Source organism: Bos grunniens, chromosome 2 (assembly GCF_055505025.1).
Source record: "Bos grunniens cultivar Pamir isolate PY7600 chromosome 2, Bosgru_T2T1.0, whole genome shotgun sequence".
Lineage (NCBI taxonomy): Eukaryota > Metazoa > Chordata > Mammalia > Artiodactyla > Bovidae > Bos > Bos grunniens.
In genome coordinates, this window is record NC_141166.1 from 97,988,131 (window position 1) to 98,011,883 (window position 23,753).

Below are 23,753 nucleotides of genomic sequence, written 5' to 3' on the forward strand. Positions count from 1 at the left end.
AATAAACGTGTCCACTAGGTAGTGGCCCCCCTCCCGCCTGAGCCTCTGTTCAACCTCACAACAGGTGGTGTGCTCAGTCTCTCAGGCATATCTGACTCTTTGCAACCCCATGGACTATAGCCCACCAGGCTCCTCTGTCCGTGGGATTCTCCAGGCAAGAATACTGGTACAGGTTGCCATATCCTCCTACAGGGGATCTTCTTGACCCAGGGATTGAACCTCCATCACCTGTGTCTCCTGCATTGCAGGTGGATTCTTTACCTGCTGAGCCAGTGGGGAAGCATGTTCACAAATACCTATAATACATCAATTTATGACACAAGTATCTTAAGAGATCCATAAACTAAAATGAATATTTATACATGTGTGTATATCCTGATTTATGCATAGACAATTCTGAAATACATTAAAAAAATTAATATGTTACCATTGTAAAGTACTGCTTAGGGGTAAGGAGTGGAAGTCTTTGTGTTTGCCCATCTCTTTGTATGTTTTAGTCCTTATGTTATACATGCACTTACTTCTGTAGCTTCAAAAATAGTTTAATTCCTAAAATAAAAACAAAATAAAGTGGGAAAGGGCTAAACAAGTGATGCTGAGTACCCCATGAGGACTGTACTACGGACCCCATGAGGACAGGATGCAACCAAGCAGCTGGGAATCACTGAATTTTCTCTCTGTGTGTGCCTCAGTTTTGACATCTATACAAAAGAGTAGCAACCTCATACAGTATTTGTGAGAACTGAAGTGCTGTAGAAGTTCCTGACACAATACCAAGCACTCAATAAACATAATAAAAATATCTATACAGAAGCTCTACACAATCAGCAAAAACAAGACCAGGAGCTGACTGTGGCTCAGATCATAAACTCCTTATTGCCAAATTCAGACTTAAATGAAGAAAGTAGGGAAAACCACTAGACCATTCAGGTATGACCTAAAACAAATCCCTTACGATTATACAGTGAAAGTGACAAATAGATTCAAGGGACTAGATCTGATAGACAGAATGCCTAAAGAACTATGGAGAGAGGTTTGTAACATTGTATAGGAGGTGGTGATCAAAATCATCCCCAAGAAGAAAAAATGCAAAAAGAGGCAAAATGGTTGTATGAGGAGACCTTACAAATAGCTGAGAAAATAAGAGAAGCTAAAAGCAAAGGAGAAAAGGAAAGATATACCCATTTGAACACAGAGTTTCAAACAATAGGAAGAAGAGATAAGTAAGCCTTCCTAAGTGATCAATACAAAGAAATAGAAGAAAACAAAAGAATGGGAAAGACTAGAGATCTCTTCAAGAAAATTAGAGATACCAAGGGAACATTTCATGCAAAGATGGGTACAATAAGGACAGAAATGGTATGGACCTAACGGAAGATATTAAAAAGAGCTGGCAAGAATACACAGAACTATCCAAAAAATCTTAATGACCCAGATAACCACGATGATGTGATCATTCACCTAGAGCCAGACATCCTGGACTGCAAAGTCAAGTGGGCATTAGGAAGCACGTCTATAAACAAAGCTAGTGGAGGTGACGGAACTCCAGTTGAATCATTTCAAATCCTAAAAGATGATGCTGTGAAAGTGCTGCACTCAATATGACAGAAAATTTGGAAATCTCAGCAGTGGCCACAGGACTGGAAAAGGTCAGTTTTCATTCCAATCACAAAGAAAGGCAATGCCAAATGATGTTCAAACTACTGCACAATTGCATTCATCTCACACACTATTAAAGTAATGCTCAAAATTCTCCAAGCCATGCTTCAACAATACGTGAACCAAGAACTTCCAGATATTCAAGCTGGATTTAGCAAAGGCAGAGGAACCAGAGATCAAATTGCCAACATCTGTTGGATCACTGAAAATCAAGAGTTCCAGAAAAAACATCTACTTCTGCTTCACTGACTACACTAAAGCCTTTGACTGTGTGGATCACAACAAAAAGCGGAAAATTCTTCAAAAGATGGGAATACCAGACCACCTGACCTGCCTCTTGAGAAATCTGTATGCAGGTCAGGAAGCAACAGTTAGAACCAGACATGGAACAATGGAATGGTTCCAAGGTGAGAAAGGAGTACGTCAAGGCTGTATATTGTCACCCTGCTTAATTAATTTAAATGCAGAGTACATCATGTGAAATGCCAGGCTGGATGAAGCACAAGCAGGAATCAAGATTACCAGGAGAAACATCAATAACCTCAGATACACAGATGACACCACCCTTATGGCAGAAAGCAAAGAGGAACTAAAGAGTCTCTTGGTGAAAGTGAAAGAGGAGAGTAAAAAAGCTGGCTTAAAACCCAATATTCAAAAAACGAAGATCATGGCATCTGGTCCCATCATTTCATGGCAAAAAAATGGGGAAACAATGGAAACAGTGAGAGACTTTATTTTCTTGGGCTCCAAAATCACTGCAGAAGGTGACTGCAGCCTGAAACTAAAAGACACTTTCTCCTTGGAAGAAAAGCTATGACAAACCTAGAAAGTGTATTAAAAGTGTACTTTGCTGACAAAGGTCCATACAGTCAAAGCTATGGTTTTTCCAGTAGTCAAGTATGGATGTGAGAGTTGGACTATAAAGAAAGCTGAGCCCCAAAGAACTGATGTTTTTGAACTATGGTATTGGAAAAGACTCTTGAGAGTTCCTTGGACTGCAAGGAGTTCAAACCTTTTAGTCCTAAAGGAAATCAGTCCTGAATATTCACTGGAAGGACTGATGCAGAAGCTGAAACTCCAATACTTTGGCCACCTGGTGTGAAGAACTGACTCATTAGAAAAGACCCTGGGAAAGATCAAAGGCTGGAGGAGAAGGGGACGATAGAGGATGAGGCGGTTGTATGGCATCACCGACTTGATGGCCATGAGTCTGAGAAAGCTCTGGGGGTTAGCGAAGGACAGGTAAGCCTGAAGTGCTGCAGTCCATGGGGTCTCAAAGAGTCGAACATGACTGAGCAATTGAACTGAACTAAAGATATTCTCAAATATTAACACATATATGGCAATCTAGAAAAACAGTACTGATGAACCTATTTGCAGGGAAGGAATGGAGACACAGACATAGAGAATGGACTTATGAATACAGCAGGGAAGGAGATGGTAGAATGAATTGAGAAAGTAGCATTGACATATATACACTATGCATGTTTAAAATAGATAGTTAGTGGGAAGCTTCTATATAACCTAGGGCCTTTTGTGATGACCTGGAGTAGTGAAATGGGAGGAGGAAGGAAGGCTCAAGAAGGAGAGGATATATATATAGTTATGACTGATTCACATTGCTGTACAGCAAAAACCAACACAACATTGTAAAGCAATTATCTTCCAATTAAAAAACAAAACAAATATCTAAGCTATCCTGAGTGGCTGAGAACTGGCACAGCATGTAGACACAGAATCAGACAGTTGCTTTAGGAGGAAAGACAATCTCTTTCCTCCTTAAAGGATATAAAGGAACCAGCATTTTTAGGTGTAATTACAAGATAGAATATATGATGGCTTCGATAACAATTTGAGAACTTCTGCAAACGCTACATTGACTTACATTTTCCAGAATGTTAAAAGACCACTAAATTAAAATTTTTCCACCCACTTCCCCATTCTGCTTCCCCTTCAGAGTTTTCACTGGGGATGATGAGCTGTCTGCATGTTACAGATGACTGCCAGCCATAGGAGATCAAGGAGATTAGGTGGTTTACGATAATTTTGCATCTAACATTTAGCTTCAACTTGTATTTAGAGAAGTCTAGTATTATCTCAGCTATGTCAAAGCAACACCAATCCTTCCACTTGTTCTCATGTATAATTTTCCCATTCAAATTATATAGGATGGAGTAGGTCACCCAAAAGATGGAGTGTTGTAAGTTTTCTTCTTCCCCAATATATACCATGTTCTAAAAAGTTTATGAAAATATAACCTAGCTCTGAAGGGCTGGAGTTATCTAAAGGAAATGGAGAAGATGAAGTTGTTCATGAGATTACATGGTGTGAGAGCACAACCATAGTATTTCATAATTGACAATGAGTTGTCTAAAGTTTTGTAGATTTCAGGGTAATGGCATCATCACCCTGCTTGCTAAGTCAAATGAGTAATGAGCAGTTCCTCTCTGACTCAAGAACCTCTATTTCTTCCTGTTTGGTTTAACTTACCCAAGTACCTTAGAAACAGATAAAATATTATTTCAGCTCCTTAAAGATGGCTGGACTTAATTTTTTTTTTTATTATGAACTAGGTGTTTTACCTCTTGCAAATTTCTGGCATCTCAGGAAAATTTTTTATCTCCATTTTTGTTTCTTTAACTTAGAGATGATTCCAACTTCTGAACTGTAAGAAAACTCTCTATACTCACAATGAATTAAACCAAAAAAAGAAGAGTAAAAACTCTCCAAAGAAAAGAGAAATGATGCTAAAGGTTGTCAAGAGCCAACTGATTGCATTTTAATAAAATTTAGCCACTTTAAATCCCTTTTAGTATTAACAGGGATGAGATCAAACAAGCCAAGAGATTGACTAACACAATTTGGCTGATTCCACCACTGTGCAGTGAATAAGGACAAATGTATGTATGTGAATTGTAATGAACATGGAGAATAGACCAGACAAACTGCATATTCCAAACTTGTTGATACATCAGGTGGAATGGAATATAGGTACAAAGTATCCCTGATTAGCTCTGTGTGAAGTTTTTTTAAAGGGAAAAATTTACCTACAAAGATTGTGACAACATTTAGCTGGGACTTCTGAAAGTTGGTCCTAGCAACCATCAAAAAAAGTTTTAAAGGATTTATGTGATACAACAGTCAGCCCTTTTCCAGGCCATTTTCCCCTCCATTTCATGTCTCTGCCTATGGCAATATTCTGAAAAAGTGTAAAGTCATGTTAAAATAACAATGGGCATTAATTTCCTTTTAAGTACTCTTCTATCGCAAGCCTTTAGCATTCATGTTGCTTCAATAGGAAGGCTACTCATTATAAGACAAATAAGGTTTGAGAGTCTAATGTATAACATGATATGATAGTTGGTAACACTGTATTGTATAATCGAAATTTGTACAAATATAGAATTTAAATGTTCTCACTAAAAAAAAAAAAAAAAGGTAAACTTGTGATATGATGGATAGGTTAACTAACTCAGTCTGGGTGATCCTTTCATATGTATACATACATTAGATCATCATGCCATACACATTAAATATCTTACAGTTTTGTCCATTATATCTCAGTAAAGCTGTAGGTAAAAAAAAAAAAAAGAAGTCTATTGAGGTAGACAGTACTTCTAAATAAGAAATAGAGCCCCACTAACCCATGACCTACAGCTAAATACACCTTCTATTCTTAGCCTTCCAGGTCATACCTCTTACTCCATCACTAGAAATGCCTCTTCAATGATCTGATTAAAATCAATTTGACACCTGCTCTAACTTCATCCCTTCAAAATAAGGTATTTCTATACTTTTTAAAAATACATCTAAATTTAAAGGACATACATGCTCATAAGCCCCTTACCTAGAACAGAGAGTAAAAATTTAAATTTGTTTTTGCATTCTCCCTTATTTTATGTATTCTTACAATAAGTAAAAAATATTCTTATAATGTTTTTTACTGAAAAAGTTTTTATAGCATGCCAAAGCATCAATATATTTTCACATTACATAACAATTGCTGATATAAATTGTTTTAATCTGATAATCCAAGCACCTGGTGTCTTCCTGTCCCCACGTGGAGTGGTTTCAACTAAAATACTTCAGATCATTTTTTATGACCAAGAATTAACAAGGCCAAACCCATAACAACCAACACTAAGCAGATAGTATGAACAAAAACAAAAAACAAAACAGAACGTTAGTGCCGAATAAAACCTCTGCCCCAGGATGGAGTGTTCAGGCCTCCCCACTGAGTGCTGACTCAGTCTGACAGTGTTTCTCCATCACTGGGGCCCACCTGCCCTCGAGAAGACCCTTTGTCTGTCTTGTGTTTTGCACTGCATGTTTATGTTCACCACCACCCCTCCCCCACCAAATTCATGGGCTTCCCAGGTGGTGGTAGCGGTAAAGAACTCACCTGCCAACGCAGGTTCAATTGCTGGGTCAGGAAGATCTCCTGAAGGAGGGCATGGCAACCAACTCCAGTATTCTTTCCTGGAGAATCTCATGGACAGAGGAGCCTGGTGGGCTACAGTCCAGGGTCGCAAAAAGTCAGACGCAACTGAAGCAACTTAGCATGCACATGCATGCCCCAAATTCATATATTGAAACCCTAATGCCCAATGTGATGGTATTTGGAGATGAGGCCTTCAGAAGGTAATTAGGTCTTAGGAGTGGAGCTCTAATGACACGATTAGTGCCCTTATCAGAAAAAGACAAGAAAGTTTGTCTCTGTCTATGCTCTCTCTACCACATGAGGACACAGCAAAAAGGAAGTTGACTCTTGGCAGAATCTGACCATTCTAGCCCTGTGATCTTAGACTTCCCAAACTCCAGAAGTGTGAGAAATAAAGATTTGTTGTTTAAACCATCCAGTCAATGGTGTTTTTATAGCAGCCTGAGATTAACTCACATTGAAACCTGTGATAAATGTACAGTCCACAAAGTCTACCAGGCTATTTGGTCGTGTTGTTGCCAGAGTGTCCCCTAGCAGGAAGCACTGCTGGGATGCACAGGCTTTGGGGATCAAGTAAATTGTGAATGGAGCTCAAGCACCATTTACTGTTAAATATCGTATATTATTTGAATCTATTCCATAAACTGAGGATACTATTCAGTAAACCAAAGTTTCTTAAATTCTCTGAACCTCAGTAACCTCACCTGCAAAATGAAGATAATATATTTGTTTTTGCAGGGTTGTTCTGAGAGATGAAAAAATGCCTAGGTCAGGGCTTGAAATATAGTAACTCAAAATTTAAAATGGCTTAATACTATGGAGAACAGTATTCAGATTCTTAAAAAAAACAAAAACAGAGCTACCATTTGATCCAGCAATCTACCTACTGGGCATAGTCGGGAGAAGATAGTAATTCAAAAAGATATATACACGTCAATGCTCATTGCAGCACTATTTATGACAGCTAAGACATGGAAGCAACATAAATGTCCATCAACAGAGAAATGGATAAAGAGGATGTGGTATATATAACACAGTGGAATATTACTCACCCATAAAAAAGAACAAAATAATGCCATTTGCAGCAACATGAACCTAGAGATTATCATACTAAATGAAGTAAGTCACACAGAGAAAGACGAATGTCATATAATACCACTCATAAGTGGAATCTAAAACAATGAAACAGGTTTTTTGTTTACAAAACAGAAGCAGACTCACAGACAGAGGACACAGGCTTGTGGTTGCCAAAGGGGAAAGGTGAGGAAAGGGATGAATTGGGAGGTTGGGATTGGCATATGCACGCTACTATATGTAAACAGATGATCAACAAAGACCTATTGGATAGCACAGGGAACTCTACTCAATACTCCGTAATAACCTATAATGGGAAAAGAATCTGAAGATTAGATATATGAGTATGTGTAACTAAATCACTGTACAGCTAAAACTAACAGAACATTGTGAATCAATTATACTCCAGTATAAAACGAAAATCTCAAAGTCTTAGTAGTAGTGGTAAGAGGAGAAGGAAAAGTGGCAACAGTAGAAATAGTCATAGTGGTTGTTGCAATAGTCGTAAGGTAGTAGTAGTCGTAAGGTAGTAGTAGTCCTAAGGTGGTAGTAGTCGTAAAGTAGTAGTAATAACATTAGTAAAGACACTGGACTACTACTGAAAGAATGATAAGGGAGAGATAACGACCCATGACATTGTAGGCTAAGCATGTTCAAGAGCCATCATGCCAGGCATAAGAAATTTGAGTCAGTGAAGTCCGCTTCTAAGCAGAACAAGGAAGAATCTACAGAAAACATCCTGGGAAAATGACCGCATCACTTCAACTTTGGCTACATAGATCTCTAATGAGGCTGTTCACAAGAAGGGTCCATTCTAGGAGGTCACTTGATGAGATTTGAACAAACCTTCAGGCAAGTTGGATCTGCAGTAGGACACCAGAAGAACCCTTCAATCCAGAAAGGCACATTCAGGATTTCTGTTCACAATATCACTGCTTATGTAATTTCTTTGTGACATGAATTAAGCAATACTGAGAAAACACCCCAAAGTTTTAACAAACCATAGCACCATGAAAAACAATGATTTCCACTTCCCTATCTCTTGTCAGAGTCTGGCCAAGCTTGGTTTGGATGATTTACTACTCTGTGATTCTGGTGCTTCTGGAGTCCCAGGGTAAGTTTGTGTCACATGCTTCACCCATGTGTCTCCCATGAGGAGGGACTTGGAAGCATCAGACCCACACAGCCTCGCTCCTTCAGGTTTTAGCTTGCTTCTCCAGGACACTTTCCATGATCACCCTCTCCAAGGACCCATGTGAGTGTCTGTCTATGCACCGTGTTCTGCCACAGTACGTGGGATTTTTCTTAACACAACATCCTGTAACCAGCTCTCTGTTTTCTAGAATTTCTGAAGGATTTAAGCTCTCTCGAGGCAAGGTCACTTTCCTTTTCTTCACTTGTATCTCTGTCACACAGCTAAGTGCCTGGCAATAGTTGGTGCTCTCTCTGTATTTGCTAAAAGAATGACTGACTGTGAAGCAACGGTGGAGAAGGGTTCACATCAGAGGTTAAGAGCAACGAGGATTCCAAGAAGGCACACAGGGACTTACATGACATGGAGTAGAACTGCAGGCTGATACACCTGCACACTTCTAAAGAAACTTGGTGACTGCAGATGCATTTGAGCCTACCTATAGACGTTCCAACTTAAAATTTACAATTCTGGTTGTGACTTTTACATTTACAAAGCAGCAGCCAAAATCAATAACTGTCCTACCAGTAGGTGCGTACCCACTGAAAGGTGAACTGGCTCAAGTGAAGAAATGTTCCTGTAAATAGGCACAACACCACTTGCATTTAAAAAAGTGGCATTTGGGGTACAGTATTTGGTGACAGGCAAAACTGCCTTCAGAGAGAAAGAGGAGATGGGAAATGAAAGAAAGTGAGCGCTGAGGAGTGGGAATTCACAGGCATCGCCTTGGCTCAGCAGAGCAAAACATCAAAACAACGCATATGCTACGATGACTAATGCCATGGGACTCAGTGACATCACTCTTCGGAGATTCAGCAACCAGAAAGTCACATCCTGGGCTGATGGAGAACCCTGCGGAATCTTACTGAGTCTGAGGATAAGGAAAATGCTCCTCTCTACATAATAGAGTTCAGCGATGACTCAATGGAAAAATACAGCTTTAAGTACACTTTATTCAAGATCTTCAGACATGAATAATTATGTTCATAGTTTAACTAAAAACCACTGATATCTTCTGAAAAGGAATTTAAAAAAATAGCATTCTTTTATGTCATGCCCACCTAAGTGGTCACTCACCGTTGGAATATGGTGGACAGGCTAGTGCAAGGGAAGATGGGATGAGACCCCCAGAGTAATCTGAGACAGAAGCTGAACCTATAGACTTGAGTGTGTGGATCAGGGATCCAGTATGCTGAGAGCAAGCACATAAGGGCCTATCTCTGGAAGGGTTTGATTATAGCTAAGAGGTCCAGTTGAGAACTGAAAATTCAGGGAAATAAATTCTATTGGCTATGGAACCAAGCCTACAGCCAGGAGATTAGCACATCCAACTTCAGGGGAGAAAAGTGTTTGAAGAAAATAGGCCTTCATATACCTCCAAGACAGATGAGGCCAACTGAAGTAAAGATAGGAAAAACTGGAAACTTCTGTATTTTTAAACTATAGAGAAGTTAAAGCAATAGTTAATAGACAAATTATGTCTATATTTGCTGCTGCTTCCTAAACTCTCAAAATTTATAATATAGCAATGAATTGGAAAGCATATTCATGGACTTAAATAAAATATAGAGAAAATGCTAGAGACTGAATTCCAACATTCATTTCTTTGAAAACACCTTAACTAGACATTTTAAAGGTAACTGAAAATCTATGTGGCATCTGTAAAAACATGAGTTTGGGCAGCAAACTGGTTTGTTTTAGGAAAACACTTTCATCAACATATCCCAAGGGATAGGTTGGCTTCCCAATGGCTGAGTGAGAAGCCCAGGTCAGTCCTTGCAGTTGCTCTATCGATCCCAATGCTCTGAAGGTGTTAGCCAAAAGCATTCATTGTTCCAGTATCTTTATTTGCTCTACACTCCATTCCAGCTCTGCCACAGTCTCAGATTTGAGATCATATTTATGTGCCTTTCACCATTTTCAAAGAACTACCTTTTTTTCTTTGTCTCTGTATTGTACCCTGTATTTCTTTCTTTTTTCTTATTTAAAATAATTTTCCCCATTATTATGTCTGTTTTAGGCAGTTTGTAAAATATAAAAATCCATTCCACCACCAATTATCACTGTGAACATTTGTCATGACTTTTCTAGTCCTTTTTATTGGTATTAATTTAACTAGATTAAACAGTTATACATAAATAATTATATATATATATCTGCTTTTATTACACTTAGAGCACTATCTAATAACTGTTTTCTTTCCTCACGAAGAATTACTCACAAAATGATCTTAATTTGGTGTGATGGTTCATCCTATAGCTATAGCACTGCTGCTGCTGCTGCTGCTAAGTGGTTTCAGTCGTGTCTGACTCTGTGCGACCCCTCAGATGGCAGCCCACCAGGCTCCTCCATCCCTGGGATTTTCCAGGCAAGAATACTGGAGTGGGTTGCCATTTCCTTCTCCAGCTATACCACAGTTTCCACTCATTACTAATTAATTCAATTTTATTAAACATTATTTCTAATAATTCACTATTAGAAATAATGATTGCTATAAAAATGTGAACATAAATCTTTGTCCACACAGTCATTTTTGTAGAATAAAATCCTTATATGAGAAAATATTGGTTTGAAAAATATGGCTGGTTTTAAGGCTCTTGATGGTGGTGGTTTAGTTGCTAAGTCGTGTCTGACTCTTGCGACCCATGGACTTTAGCCCTGCAGGCTCCTCTGTCCATGGGATTCTCCAGGCAAGAATACTGGAGTGGATTGCCATTTCCTTCTCCAGGGGATCTTCCCGACCCAGGAATCGAACCCAGGTCTCCAGCATTGCAGGAAGACTCTTTACCAACTGAGCTATGAGGGAAGCCCAGGCTCATGATGGATATTGCTAAATTAATGGCAGAAAACTTGCACATTAAATCGTTCATCCCTCCTGCAGAATTCCTGACAAAGTTGATTATTATCAGTTAAAAATCTTTGCTAAAATGAAAACTGCTACCAAAAATCTTTGCTAAAAGGTGCTCTGTGAAAACTACTACCAAATTTTTGTTTTAATTTGAATTTTTGAAAATGTGCCCTTCTTTTAATACAAGAGAAGGTTAGGATTTTTCATATTTTATTAATCATTCTGTTTCCTCCTTTATGATTTGCTTATAGATATGTATGAGAAATCACAATTTCCTTAATGTGTTAATAGCTGTTTATCTTTTCATTTGGCTTATAACATACAGAAAATTCTTTTAATTTTTTGTTCATCAGTCGTTTCCTCTGTCATTTCCTTAATTGCTTTTAAGTTTAGAAAATATTTTTCCATCTAAAGATCAGATAAATATTCAAATATATTTCTTCCAAATTATTTTGGTTTAAGTATTTACACTTAGCTTTTTAATCTATTTGGAATAAAATGGGTATTTTTATGGGGATTCACTAAACTGAATTTTTTTAATCTAAATACTCTATTTCCCCAAAATAGCATTTTAAATTACCCATCCCCTGTCTCACTGATTTATGGTACTTAATTTATCCTATTAAGCTTTTCTGTTATTCTATCCTATTTATTTTCATTAAATTAATAGCTGTGATCTTTAGCTAGTACTGGTTCTTGTTCTCAGATTTCAACTCTACCCCTTACTAGTTATCTAGCAGTAGACTAATTATGGCCTCTGTGACTCAGTTTCCTTACCTGTAAAATAGGCATATCAGTATTATTCCCATCATGACACTGTCATGAAGAGAACATTGATTAATAAAATAAAGAACTTAGAACAATGTTTGGCACATAGAAAGCACCACAGTGTTGGCTATTACTGTTGCCATTCTGTGTTAGCAAGGCAAATCTTTTTTGCAACCCTGATCTTTCAAATTTTTCATACCTCCTTTATCTGTTTTTTTTAAAACAACCTTTATTTTCAAATGAAAATAGATTTCTTTTAATTTTCTGATAATAAAAAATATGTGTCCATTATAAGAACATTTTTCAGAAAATGCATAAATATAACTTTAAATCACTTAACACCCACCACCCAAAATACATGTTCTTAATACTTAGCTAGGAAATTTTCAAATATTGACTCTTTATTCATTGGGTACAACCTCTTATTCTGATAGAAGGTTGAGAGTCCAAGGTACACAAAGAATGGGCATCTACAGCTAAATGTGAAAGAGTAACATAATAAGCAAATGCAAGCTTTGCCCAAGGGGCTACATTTCTCAGAACCATCCTACATTGAATTTACCAGCTTCAATTTTGTCTTTCTCTGCTTCTTTTAACCTGGTTTAAAGACCAACAAAAATTGTGAACACAAAAGAATGTTCTAGGAAAACAGATCCCAGCTTTTGGGGAGTGCTTGGTTTTTTCAGGTAATAATGAGTCACAGTAGACTTACATCATTCAGAACAGTAACTGTGGTGCAGAGTTTTCTGTGGCCTTGAGCTGACTGTACTATCAAAGAGAAGGCTTCCAGGAAGAGGTGTCTCTACTTACACACCTGTGCTGCTGCCTAGTCATCTCAGGATCAGTATCAGTGATTATAAAATACAGAGGAGGCAGAAGACAGTGCAACTATCATTTGGTAGACGTTCACTGTCAAAGGGGAGTCATAAAACATCATTCAGTCCCATACAAAAGTGGAAAATCTATTATCTATTTAGAAAGCAGATTTCTCTATTTTGACTGTTTATAATAATATAATAATATTTCAATATAAATTAACTTTAAGTAGACTATCTTTTAGAGTAGTTTTAGGATCACAGCAAAATGGAATAGAAAGTACAGAGTTCTCATATGCCCCTTGTCCTCATACACACACAGCCACGCCCACCATCAACATTCCACTCCAGGGGATTTGTTACCACTAATGAACCTACACTAATGTATTATTATCACGCATAGTCCAGAGTTCATATTAGGGTTCACTTCGTGTGTTGTACATTCTGTGGGTTTGGGTAAGTATCTAAGGACATGTATCCACCATTGTGGTATCATACAGACAAATCTCACTGCTCTAAAATCCTTTGTTCTCCACTGGCTCATCTCTCTGTACCCCCACTCCCTAGCAATCAGTGATCTTTTCACTGTCTGCAAGTTTTGCCTTTTCCTGGATATCACATAGCTGAAATTTGGAATCAAACATTTTGTAGCCTTTTCAGGTAGTCTTCTTTCACTTAGTACTATGTATTTAAGATTCTTCCATGTTCTTTCATGGCTTGATAGCTAGCTCATTTTTTAGTACTGAATAATATTCCATGGTCTGGGCATACACAGTTTATTTACCTACTAAAGAACATTTTGGTTGCTTTCTAGTTTGGGCATTCAGGTACAGGCAACAATGTAGATGTAATTTTTCAGCTCATTTGGGTAAATAACTAAGGATTGCAGTTGCTAGATTCTGTGGTAAGTACATGCTCAGTTTTATAAGAAACTATCAAACTGTCTTCCAGAGTGACTGTATCATTTCTAATTCCCACTAGCAATTAATAAGCGTTTCTGTTGCTCCCCATCTTGACTAGCATTTAGTGTTGTCCGTGTTCTATATTTTCACCATTCAAATAGGTGTGTACTGGTATCTTACTGTCATTTCAGTTTGCAATTCTGTAATGAGATGATGCTGGGCATCTTTATAAATGTTTATCTGCTATTTGTATATCTTCTTTGAAGAAGTGTCCATTTTGGATCTTTTGTACATTTATTAATCAGCTTGGTTTTTTATCGTTGAGTTTCAAGTTTCTTTGTATATTTTGGATAGCTGTCTTTTATCAGGTATGTCTTTTATAAGTATCTTCTCCCAGTATGTCTGGCCATTTCATTTTCTTGACAGTATCTTTCACAGGTAAGTTATATAACTTATATCAATTAATTTTTGCCCCCCAAGGGTGCACAATGTAACAGGCTATGGAGGGCAAGTTTTCCTTCTATCCCAGATGTGACCTGCAGAGCCTCAGTAGTGAGATAAAGAAGATGGATAACTAGCGACTAAAGCCACCATCTCCTTCAAGGCTCACTAAAGTGAAAGTGAAAGTCGCTTAGTCATGCCCAACTCTTTCTGACCCCATGGACTATACAGTCCATGGAATTCTCCAGGTTGGAATACTGGAGTGGGTAGCCATTCCCTTCTCCAGGGGATCTTCCCAACCCAGGGATCGAACCCAGGTCCCCCGCATCGCAGGGGGATTCTTTACCAACTGAGCCACCAGGGAAGCCCAAGAATACTGGAGTGGGTAGCCTATCCCTTCTCCAACGGATCCTCCCATCCCAGGAATCAAACTGGTGTCTCCTGCACTAAGGCACAGGTGAAAAACTCTGTTGCTCTCCACTGTCATTCATACTGTGCCCTCTCCTTCCCCGGTTGAGTCTAAAAGGAAAACTGAAATGGAAAAGAGAAGCAGAAAATCGTCAAAGCTGTGAGGCAGCCTTAGTAAGGGTGGGAAGGGAGTGATGTTTGAAGTTCTTCATCTCCACCTCTCACCACTGAACAAGTGTAGCAGCTGCCAAGAGAGCCATTCTTAAAACCAGAGAGCAGTGCCTACAGTAAGGGAATGCTGCCATTTCATGTCCAGCTTTGACATCTGTATAGGTGGTGCCCTTGCTAATCCACCCACCCCACCCCCCACCCTGTACCTGTTTGAACAGAAGGAAAAATTGAGATGTAGAGAAGAGACAAGGCACAATCCTGGAGCATGTGTCCCTGTGCCAAGTGAACTCAGGGGAAATAGCCAGGTTTGTGCTCTCTTACCACGTTCCATGCATGAGGGCTGGCTGCTGAAGGAGCAGACCTCAGCAGCAGGAGGCTGAGTGGCTCTCAGGCCTTCCTGTGGCAGGGTTTCCTATATCACTGACTGTCCACTGATAACCCTCCTATGGATGCCTACCATCCAGAGAGCTGGCCAGTGCACATTAAGCAGAAAAAGAGCCAAAAACTTACACAGAAGAACTACAGGTACACTATTAAATGTGAAAGACTTGTCCTCTTTTCTTCTCCTTCCTCCCTGCCCCAAATATCATGAAACTGTAGTAGCCTAGAAATGTGAGAGGGTATGGTATCTCAGAGATATAACACAGCTGTGTCCTTCTGATCTCTAAACCTTACTTCTGTCCTGTGATATTGGAGGGCACCATTTTCAATTGGGTGAGATTGAGTTTTTACAGCACAGAATTGGTTTTGTTTTTGTTTTACAGAAAAAGAAAACTGACCAAGCCATCATTGTATCTGCTCAAAGAAAAGGGAGATTTGACAAAGCTTCAGTAATTAGAGAAGAAAAAAATTGTTACTTTCATGCATATGCCCTAGGCCAGTTCAGACTTCTCAGTAAACTCATTACTCAAAGTAAAAAAAATAATATAATATTACCATTAAGAATAGAAGTGCTCCATTAAAATGATCATAAGTGGAAAATGAACGAACAGGACACTAATATACTTTGCATTATATTTATGAATAAAAATTAGGAAACAAAGAGAAACAATACAGGATTATTATGAATGCAGTTGTACAGCAGATGTAAGGTATATTAGAGTAGAAGGGCTTCCCAGGTGGTGCTAGTGGTAAAGAACCTGCCTGCCAATGCAGAAGATTTAAGAGATTCAGGTTCGATCCCTAGGTTGGAAGATCCCCTGGAGAAAGGCAAAGCAATCCACTCCAGTATTCTTGCCTGGAGAATCCCATGGACAGAGGAGCCTGGTGGGCTACAGTCCCTGAGATTGCAAGAGAGTCGGACATGGCTGAAGGGACTTGGCATAATGACCCAAAAGGAGTAGAAACATGGGTTTTGGAATTAGGAAGACCTAGGTTCAAATCCTGATTGTGCTGTTTGCTGTCTCTGTGACCTCTCATAATCCTCCTGGAAAATGGTCACAAGGTTAACCTCGTTAACCTTAACAAGGTTAGTATAAGGATGAAAGATGAAATATGATGATTGGAGTGGGTAGCCTTTCCCTTCTCCAGGGGATCTTCCTAACCCAAGGATGAAGTCCAGGTCTCTCACATTGCAGGTGGATTCTTTACCAGCTAAGCCACAAGGGAAGCCCATAATACCTGTCAGCTGATAGGTATTCAAAAAAATAATGGCTTCTGTTATCACTGTTTGCTTCACTATTTATCATTACTGTCAATTTCACAGTTGTTTATCCAGAGGACTAACAGCATTGGTTAAAAATATATTTAAGTTGAAATTTGAATTTGTGTGGGGAAAACACTAAAAATTTCATGCTGCTGCTGCTGATGCTAAGTCGCTTCAGTCGTGTCTGACTCTGTGCGACCCCATAGACAGTAGCCCACCAGGCTCCTCTGTCCCTGGGATTCTCCAGGCAAGAATACTGGAGTCGGTTGCCATTTCCTTCTCCAATGCATGCATGCATGCTAAGTCGCTGCAGTCTTGTCCGACTCTGCGCAACCCTATGGACAGCAGCCCACCAGGCTGCTCCGTCCACAGGATTCATTAGGCAAGAACACTGGAGTGGGTTGCCAAAAAATTTCATAGTTCAGGGTAAACAAAATTCCTGAAAATAGCTCTCATCTGGTGACAACTTAGGTACTATAGTTAGGGACTACTTTCCAGATGAGAGAAATATAAAATGAAATGTTTAAAGTGTTGGGATTTGGCCCACCATCTACGCCTTATCACCATGTATCAGGCCTAGAAGGACATTTAGAGAGGAGAAAGTGAAAGTGAAGTCGCTCAGTCGTGTCTGACTCTTTGCGACCCCATGGACTGTAGCCTACCAGGCTCCTCAGTCCATGGAATTTTCGAGGCAAGAGTAGTGAGTGGGTTGCCATTTCTCTCTCCAGGGGATCTTCCCAACCCAGGGATCAAACCCGGGTCTCCCACATTACAGGCAGATGCTTCACTGAGCCACCAGGGAAGTTTAGAGAGGAGAGTAAGGCCCAAAGAAGCTAAATTACTTGCCTGCAGATACTTTGAGCCTACCTAACCCTTGGACTCCAGTACTCTTGCCTGGAAAATCCCATGGATGGAGGAGCCTGTTAGGCTGCAGTCCATAGGGTCACGACGAGTCGGACATGACTGAGCGACTTCACTTTCACTTTTCATTTTCATGCATTGGAGAAGGAAATGGCAACCCACTCCAGTGTTCTTGCCTGGAGAATCCCAGGGATGGCGGAGCCTCCTGGACCGCCGTCTATGGGGTCGCACAAAGTCGGACACGACTGAAGCGACTTAGCAGCAGCAGCAACAACCCTTGGACTGCAAGGACATCCAACCAGTCCATTCTAAAGGAGATCGGTCCTGGGTGTTCACTGGAAGGACTGATGCTGAAGCTGAAACTCCAATACTTTGGCCACCTCATGTGAAGAGTTGACTCATTGGAAAAGACTCTGATGCTGGGAGGGATTGGGGGCAGGAGGAAAAGGGGACGACAGAGGATGAAATGGCTGGATGGCATCACCAACTCAATGGACATGAGTCTGAGTGAACTCCAGGAGTTGGTGATGGACAGGGAGGCCTGATGTGCTGGGATTCATGGGGTTGCAAAGAGTCAGACACGACTGAGCGACTGAACTGAACTGAACTGAACCCTTTCCTGTTCATATCCCTCATCTATTGACTTGTTGGCTGGTTCAGCCATAGCTTACATTCAAGTGCTGATAAATGTCATCTTTGTCTTTTAAGAAAGGCACCAAACTGGGACTTCCCTGGTGGTCCAGTGGCTGAGACTCCATGCTCCTAATTCAGGGGGCCCGGGTTCGATCCCTGGTCAGGGAACTGGATCCCACATACTGCAACTAAGAGTTCTCATGCTGCAACTAAGACCTGGTGTAGCCAAAGAAATAAGTTTTTTGTTTTTTTTTTTTTAAAGGCACCTAACTAGGGAATCAGTCCCATTTCCTCTTCTCATCATCTTGGGAGAGAAACTGGCAGCAGCCATCCGCAAGCCAGCCAGCCAGTTCAGTACAACCTGACATCACACTGAATTACCAGAAAACGATTTCATTTAATGACAGTCTATTTGATTTGTGGGTCCTGTTTCCTTCCTCCCTTTGACTGTTTCTCTCTTCATTCATTATTCCTTTGATGTAGGGTGGGTGGCAGAGATGAACAAATCACTGAATTTGATGCATTTCACTTTGTTCCATTTTAGACGTTCTTATAATGGTTTTCCCAAGGAAAATCCATTCAAGTATTGATTTAAATACTATTTGGGGATCAATTATAATTCCAATTAACTGTGCCATCTGTGTTGTTCATTACTATTCTCGGGAAACATTCACGATGGTGAGAAACTGTGTCTCCCAAGCTCGTGTTTATTCATCTTCTGGTCTAGGATCTATCTTCAGATGCTGCACCTGGACCCTCAGGATCCAGGAGCTAGCCTCCTGGTTGATCCTGCTTTGTATCTGCTGCAAACTATCTTCCTGGCTTCAGAGGAATTATCATTGACATTTCTTTCTCTCCCCACCACAAGAGTAAATGTTTACTAATTACTTTATTATATGCCAATCACTCTGCTAGGTGATTTGTATTGTTTCTTTAAATCCATGAGGTAGACAACAAGGTTCTCCTCTTTCAAAAAAGAATATGAATTTCAGAAAGAAAAGCACTTTCCGAAAAAGCCACAAGGGTATTTGAACCCAGGTCTGGGTGCCACAGGCACTGCTTCTTCATCTGGGCTGCTCAGTCCCTCTCAGCACCAGGTGGCTGGTGGCTTCTGAACCAACAGTCCTCTGATGAGATCAACAAGCTAGAGAAACTCTATACATTCTTTCTCAAGAGTAATGTCCTCCCACACCTACCTCTTTTACAAAGTAAAGACTCCCAGGGATACATATTCCCAACCCCAACTGCTGACTTCCTGAATCAGAATCACTAGAAGTAACAACAATCACCAGAAGTTCCAGAACTAGTCCTAGAACATTTTTCCATCCTAAAAGTTTGAGATCCACTGCTCTGTCTTTCCTCTTTGACACCAAAACTGTCCTTTAATAAAGTTTTCTTGGAGACAATGTCCTGACCTCTGGTGGTTGAACCAAAAGTGTGACCGCCTTGATGAGCATTTGAGGGAACACTGTAATCTGCTCACAGCTCACCTTCTGGCTGCAACATTTTGAGTAAGTTCCAGCTGCCTCTGCCTGAGCTCTGATTACCTTATTCAGGCTGGTCTCACAGAAAGTACATAAAGCACCTAGTTTGGTGATCTTTTTTCATAGCAGCTACAAAAAGAAATATCTTTTTTGATCAGTAAGTTTTTTTGATTGTCTATTCTTTGCAGATTGTACAGAGCTAAGAACACAGTCCCTGTCCTCAGAAAGGCTAATATGGATATAGATAAGAAAATAATAAGTCTTCTCTACCTTTTTTCTTACACACACACACAGACACGGTAAATTTCCATTAGCTGCCTTATCCTGTCTTCGTCATTAGCATATCATATTTGAACTCTAGTGCTCAGTCCATTTAAATTTGGCTTCTCACCAATTTCCTCTTTCCTTTTCTCTTAACAAGAACCTTCAACTTTCTAAATCAGCCTATTTTATTGGTATTTTTCCTTTCTTGCAGTAACATCATACTCCTATTTTTACTGGACCTTTATAACTGTTGCCCAAAATTGTCTGAATGTCACAAATTCAACATTTGCCTGAAAGAAGACATCCCTGTGATCAAATCTACTGACCATATGCTATCAGAGAAAGTAGAAGAGACATAGTAGCAAGCATATCAACCAAAAAGAGACCCAGTAAACAAGTAGAAGCTGAAAATATTTAGGAACTAAACCAGAAAGAACCAAGCAGCTCATTAAACACTTTGAATAAAGAATTCTCAACAATAATTCTGTCCATATTTTATTTATCTTATTATAAAACACTTCATTAGAATTTGTTCATTTCCTCCCCTCCCCCACATCAAAGACAAGAACATAATGAGAATCAAGCACAGATTTCAAAGTCGAACTTACCATAGAAGTTTAGCTGGTAAACCTCAGCCACAGATCCCTCCTGGTTCCCACACCAGAGCTGTAAGGTATAATCTGGTCTGCTGTAAATGAATTTACAGCCCCCTGCAATGCAACAAGACACTGACATTCCGAAAAGGAAATTCAATCTCACCCTAATTCGTGCTGCCCTTCTCCTTCTTCCTGAAGGGGGTTCCCATCTATTTATTTCAGGACATGGGAAAACTGTTTAGTATCAAATACCTCACAAAAATAAACAACAAAAATTCAGTAATGCCTACTGATCCTTGAGCCCTGTACAAATGGAAAATCAAGGCTCTTCATTCTATACTGAATTAAGTGGAGAAAAAAACCATTTCTTATCAGAAGTCACTCCTATCTAAATGTTTCACATGTGGATTTTATGGGGACACTTAAGTTTTCAGAGTTTCAAATGCTACTTACTATAAACTAACCCCAAATTTTATTCCCCTTGCTTTTGTTTTCAGATTAATGTGTTCAGTTTAATTGGAAGGCACTTCCATAATTTGTTCTAAACAAAATTTAAGACCTTTGGTTTACTTCATGCTGTTCAACTAAAGTCAGACTTACCTGAGTTTTCCCTTTAAAGCAAAGCAGACACCATCCATGTGGTCTGTCCTTTCAACAGAAAACCATGTTAGTTTTTTATCCACATAATATTCATTTCCAGTCCCTAGAAACAATTTCTAGAGAGAGCAAATTTGCCACACATACAGCAAGTAGCATATAAATATGCATCATGAAAAATTTTCCACACACAGAGAAAACATCATGATTTGGTTTGGAAAACAAGTCATTTTAAAAGTTGTGGAAAATAGGATCTGTTCCTGTCTTTAAGGCAAGATCTGCCGCTGACAGTCATTTTAGTTATTCTGTGCCTGTAACCAGCTTTCCCTGAATTACCTTGAGATAATCATGGTGTGTGATCAATTGTAAGCTCATATATTGTAACCTCAAAAAAAAAAAAAAATTCTTTTTCTTGAATTTGTTCATAAAGGACAGCTATTCTTAATAGAAAACAGTTTTGTTTCCCAAATCACATTTGAACTGTTTAATTATTGACTTTCTAAATATCAAGACAATGTTTATAGCAATAAACACCTTGGAAAACATTGCAGCCTATGATTATCTATTGTGAGATAGAATCTCTCTTTTTCATCATCAAATATAAAAAAAAAAACTTGTAGGGAAAGTAATCATAAAAGTTGAAGTTTCTACCCATGTAAAAGAAACACATCTTCTCTTATTGAGTTCCTTCTTATGAAACTATAGTATTTTCTACCAGTTACTATCAAGGTTTTGAATTGTGTGTCTAAAATCATACACACTTTAGAAACCAGCTGCTTCGGCGTGTGCTCCCAATTGCCTCTACGACACCCTCTATCTCCCTTCAGGATCTAAATCAAGGTATCCTCACAGATCAACCTGCCTGTCCCAATAGTTTCTTCCATGGCTGATGAAGAATCTGCACCCTTCTATACACCAGTTGCTCTAAGTGTTATTAGGATCAACCCAAATTCCATTTTACCAGAGTCTCTTGTGAAGTCTTAAATCTTTCTGGCATGTGCTCTGCCCCTACCTGTGCTGCAGGGCTGGAGGTAGCAGGGAAAAGGCAGCGAGAGCAGTGTGGCTGCCTTCTGGGAGATCCTGGCCCGGCACAGAGCCGAGGAAGGCAAAGCCGGAGGAAGGAGAGGAGGAGGAATTCGTGTGCCACTGCAAATGTGAAAGGGTGCCAAAAAAAACACCATTCTTTTTCCCAAGAAGTTCAAAGAGCTTTGCAAACATTAACTCAGGAGCCCAAGTAGTCATGCAGAAATTATTAATCTATTATGCCCTTAAAGTAACCACCGCAAGCAAAGTCATGAGCAAAGGGAGTCTATTCGTTGTTTCACTAGACCTCAGATATTTATTGAGTACCTACTACGTGTGAGGCCCTGAAGGTACAGAAACAAGCAAGACGGCCAAGATCTGTGCTCCTCCAGGCTCTAATGCTAGTCCCCAGCCTTTGTTCACCCAGTCAGGGTACAAAGCACCTGGCTACACTCTTATTACACTTATTTACACTTTATTTTTGCCCAAATTGTTTAATGGGATGTGCTCCATCCTTCAGAATGCCTATAATGTGCTAAGTGCTGAGGAAACACAGAAAAGAAAGATTACCTGTAAATCTCATTACCATGATCAGAGTTGGGGAGTATCAGTTCAAAGTGCTTTATTTTAAGAAGCCATAAGCAAAGCTTTATTGTGAGTAGTCCTGTCTCTTGCAATGTTTATGGAATTACTATAGGCAGACAAAAAGAGTTAAGATCAGTAATATTATCCAAGCAGTTTATATTAGTAATTTGACTTTAAAAAAATGATTAATCAGCCGAGCAAGCATATTTGGTAAAGTGGAGAGGTTTTATCCATGAGTCTTTTTCTGACCTCTTTTTTGTTTTATGTGACAAAACAGCAGGTCAGATATAGAAAGTGACTTATACCATTTCTAAGTATTTCTTCTTAGCAGACTAGATATTTTAAGTTATATGGTTATCTATGACTAACTGGACCGAAGAGGCTGTTTTTTAAAAATGTGTGACTTTCTGATGAATCAAAAGGGATTTAAGCTGTTGTGTTTTTAAAATGCAAGATAACAATTCTAGTCTGTTCTGGAAGTCTCTAACCCAGTTTGGATGGAACTTAGAAACTACTGCAGTCCTTATTCAGCAACTTACACAATGTTGAAAGTCAGAGGGAATTATAATACCACTTAAAACTCAACTTCCCTCCCCCATAAACATTTCTCTGACTAAACGGAATACAACAGAGGATGGACTTCCCTGGCGGTTCAGTAGCTAAGACTCTACACTGCCAGTGCAGGGGGCCCAGGTTCAATCTCTGGTTGGGGAACTAGATCCCACATGCCACGACCAAGAGTTTACTTGCTGCGACTGAGTCCACAAGCCACAACTAACACCCAGCACAGCCAAACAGATACATAAATATTTTAAAAAAGAATGTAACAGAGAAATAATATTGATCTGTTACCAAGTGTATTATTTAATACACATACCCCATGAAATTCAAACTCCTTATCTTATTAACTAAATAGCCTCTACAATGGGCCCCAAACTACTAGTCCAGCCTCAGGCTCATCTCCCTATTATTCTCACTGCAGCATAGACATTCATAATTTTCACTATATCATACTTACCTGGAGCACGGCCTTGAAGACTGCTCCCCACTCCCTCCAATACATGTGTAATGAACTCTGCCCACCTGGAAAATTGTTGATTTTTTAAGATCGGATAATTCTAGTTACTTCTTCCCCAATTTTCACACCATTAGCTTGTTACGTATCTATTTATATAAGTATGTAGTTAAGCTTGCAAACTTCCTATAGAGAGAGATTCCTTTGTATGTTCAATAACTAGTACTACAACTTTGTAGAAGCTGAATTTCCTACAAAACATCAATATAACACTTCCTGAAGCTGGCAAGGTGACGAATTAAACATGGGTTTACTCTGCAGGTAAAAGCAC

The 23,753-nt window shown here is 39.4% G+C and overlaps 1 protein-coding gene across 2 annotated transcripts in view; it reads right to left on the reverse strand.

Moving 5' to 3' along the window:
- CYTIP (cytohesin 1 interacting protein) overlaps positions 1 to 21,955 on the reverse strand; it is an 83,225-nt gene extending 61,270 nt beyond the window's left edge. The window contains exons 1-3 of one of the 2 annotated variants that reach the window (XM_086353898.1): positions 21,812 to 21,955; positions 20,803 to 20,850; positions 20,215 to 20,316 (exon numbers count right to left, since the gene is read on the reverse strand). In XM_086353898.1, the coding sequence (XP_086210024.1) occupies positions 20,215 to 20,217 (3 nt within the window). In that variant the 5' untranslated portion in view covers positions 20,218 to 20,316; positions 20,803 to 20,850; positions 21,812 to 21,955. The remainder of the gene's footprint in view (positions 1 to 20,214; positions 20,317 to 20,802; positions 20,851 to 21,811) is intronic. The other variant, XM_086353903.1, reaches the window with a different exon arrangement.
- Between the last annotated feature and the right edge of the window lie 1,798 nt (positions 21,956 to 23,753).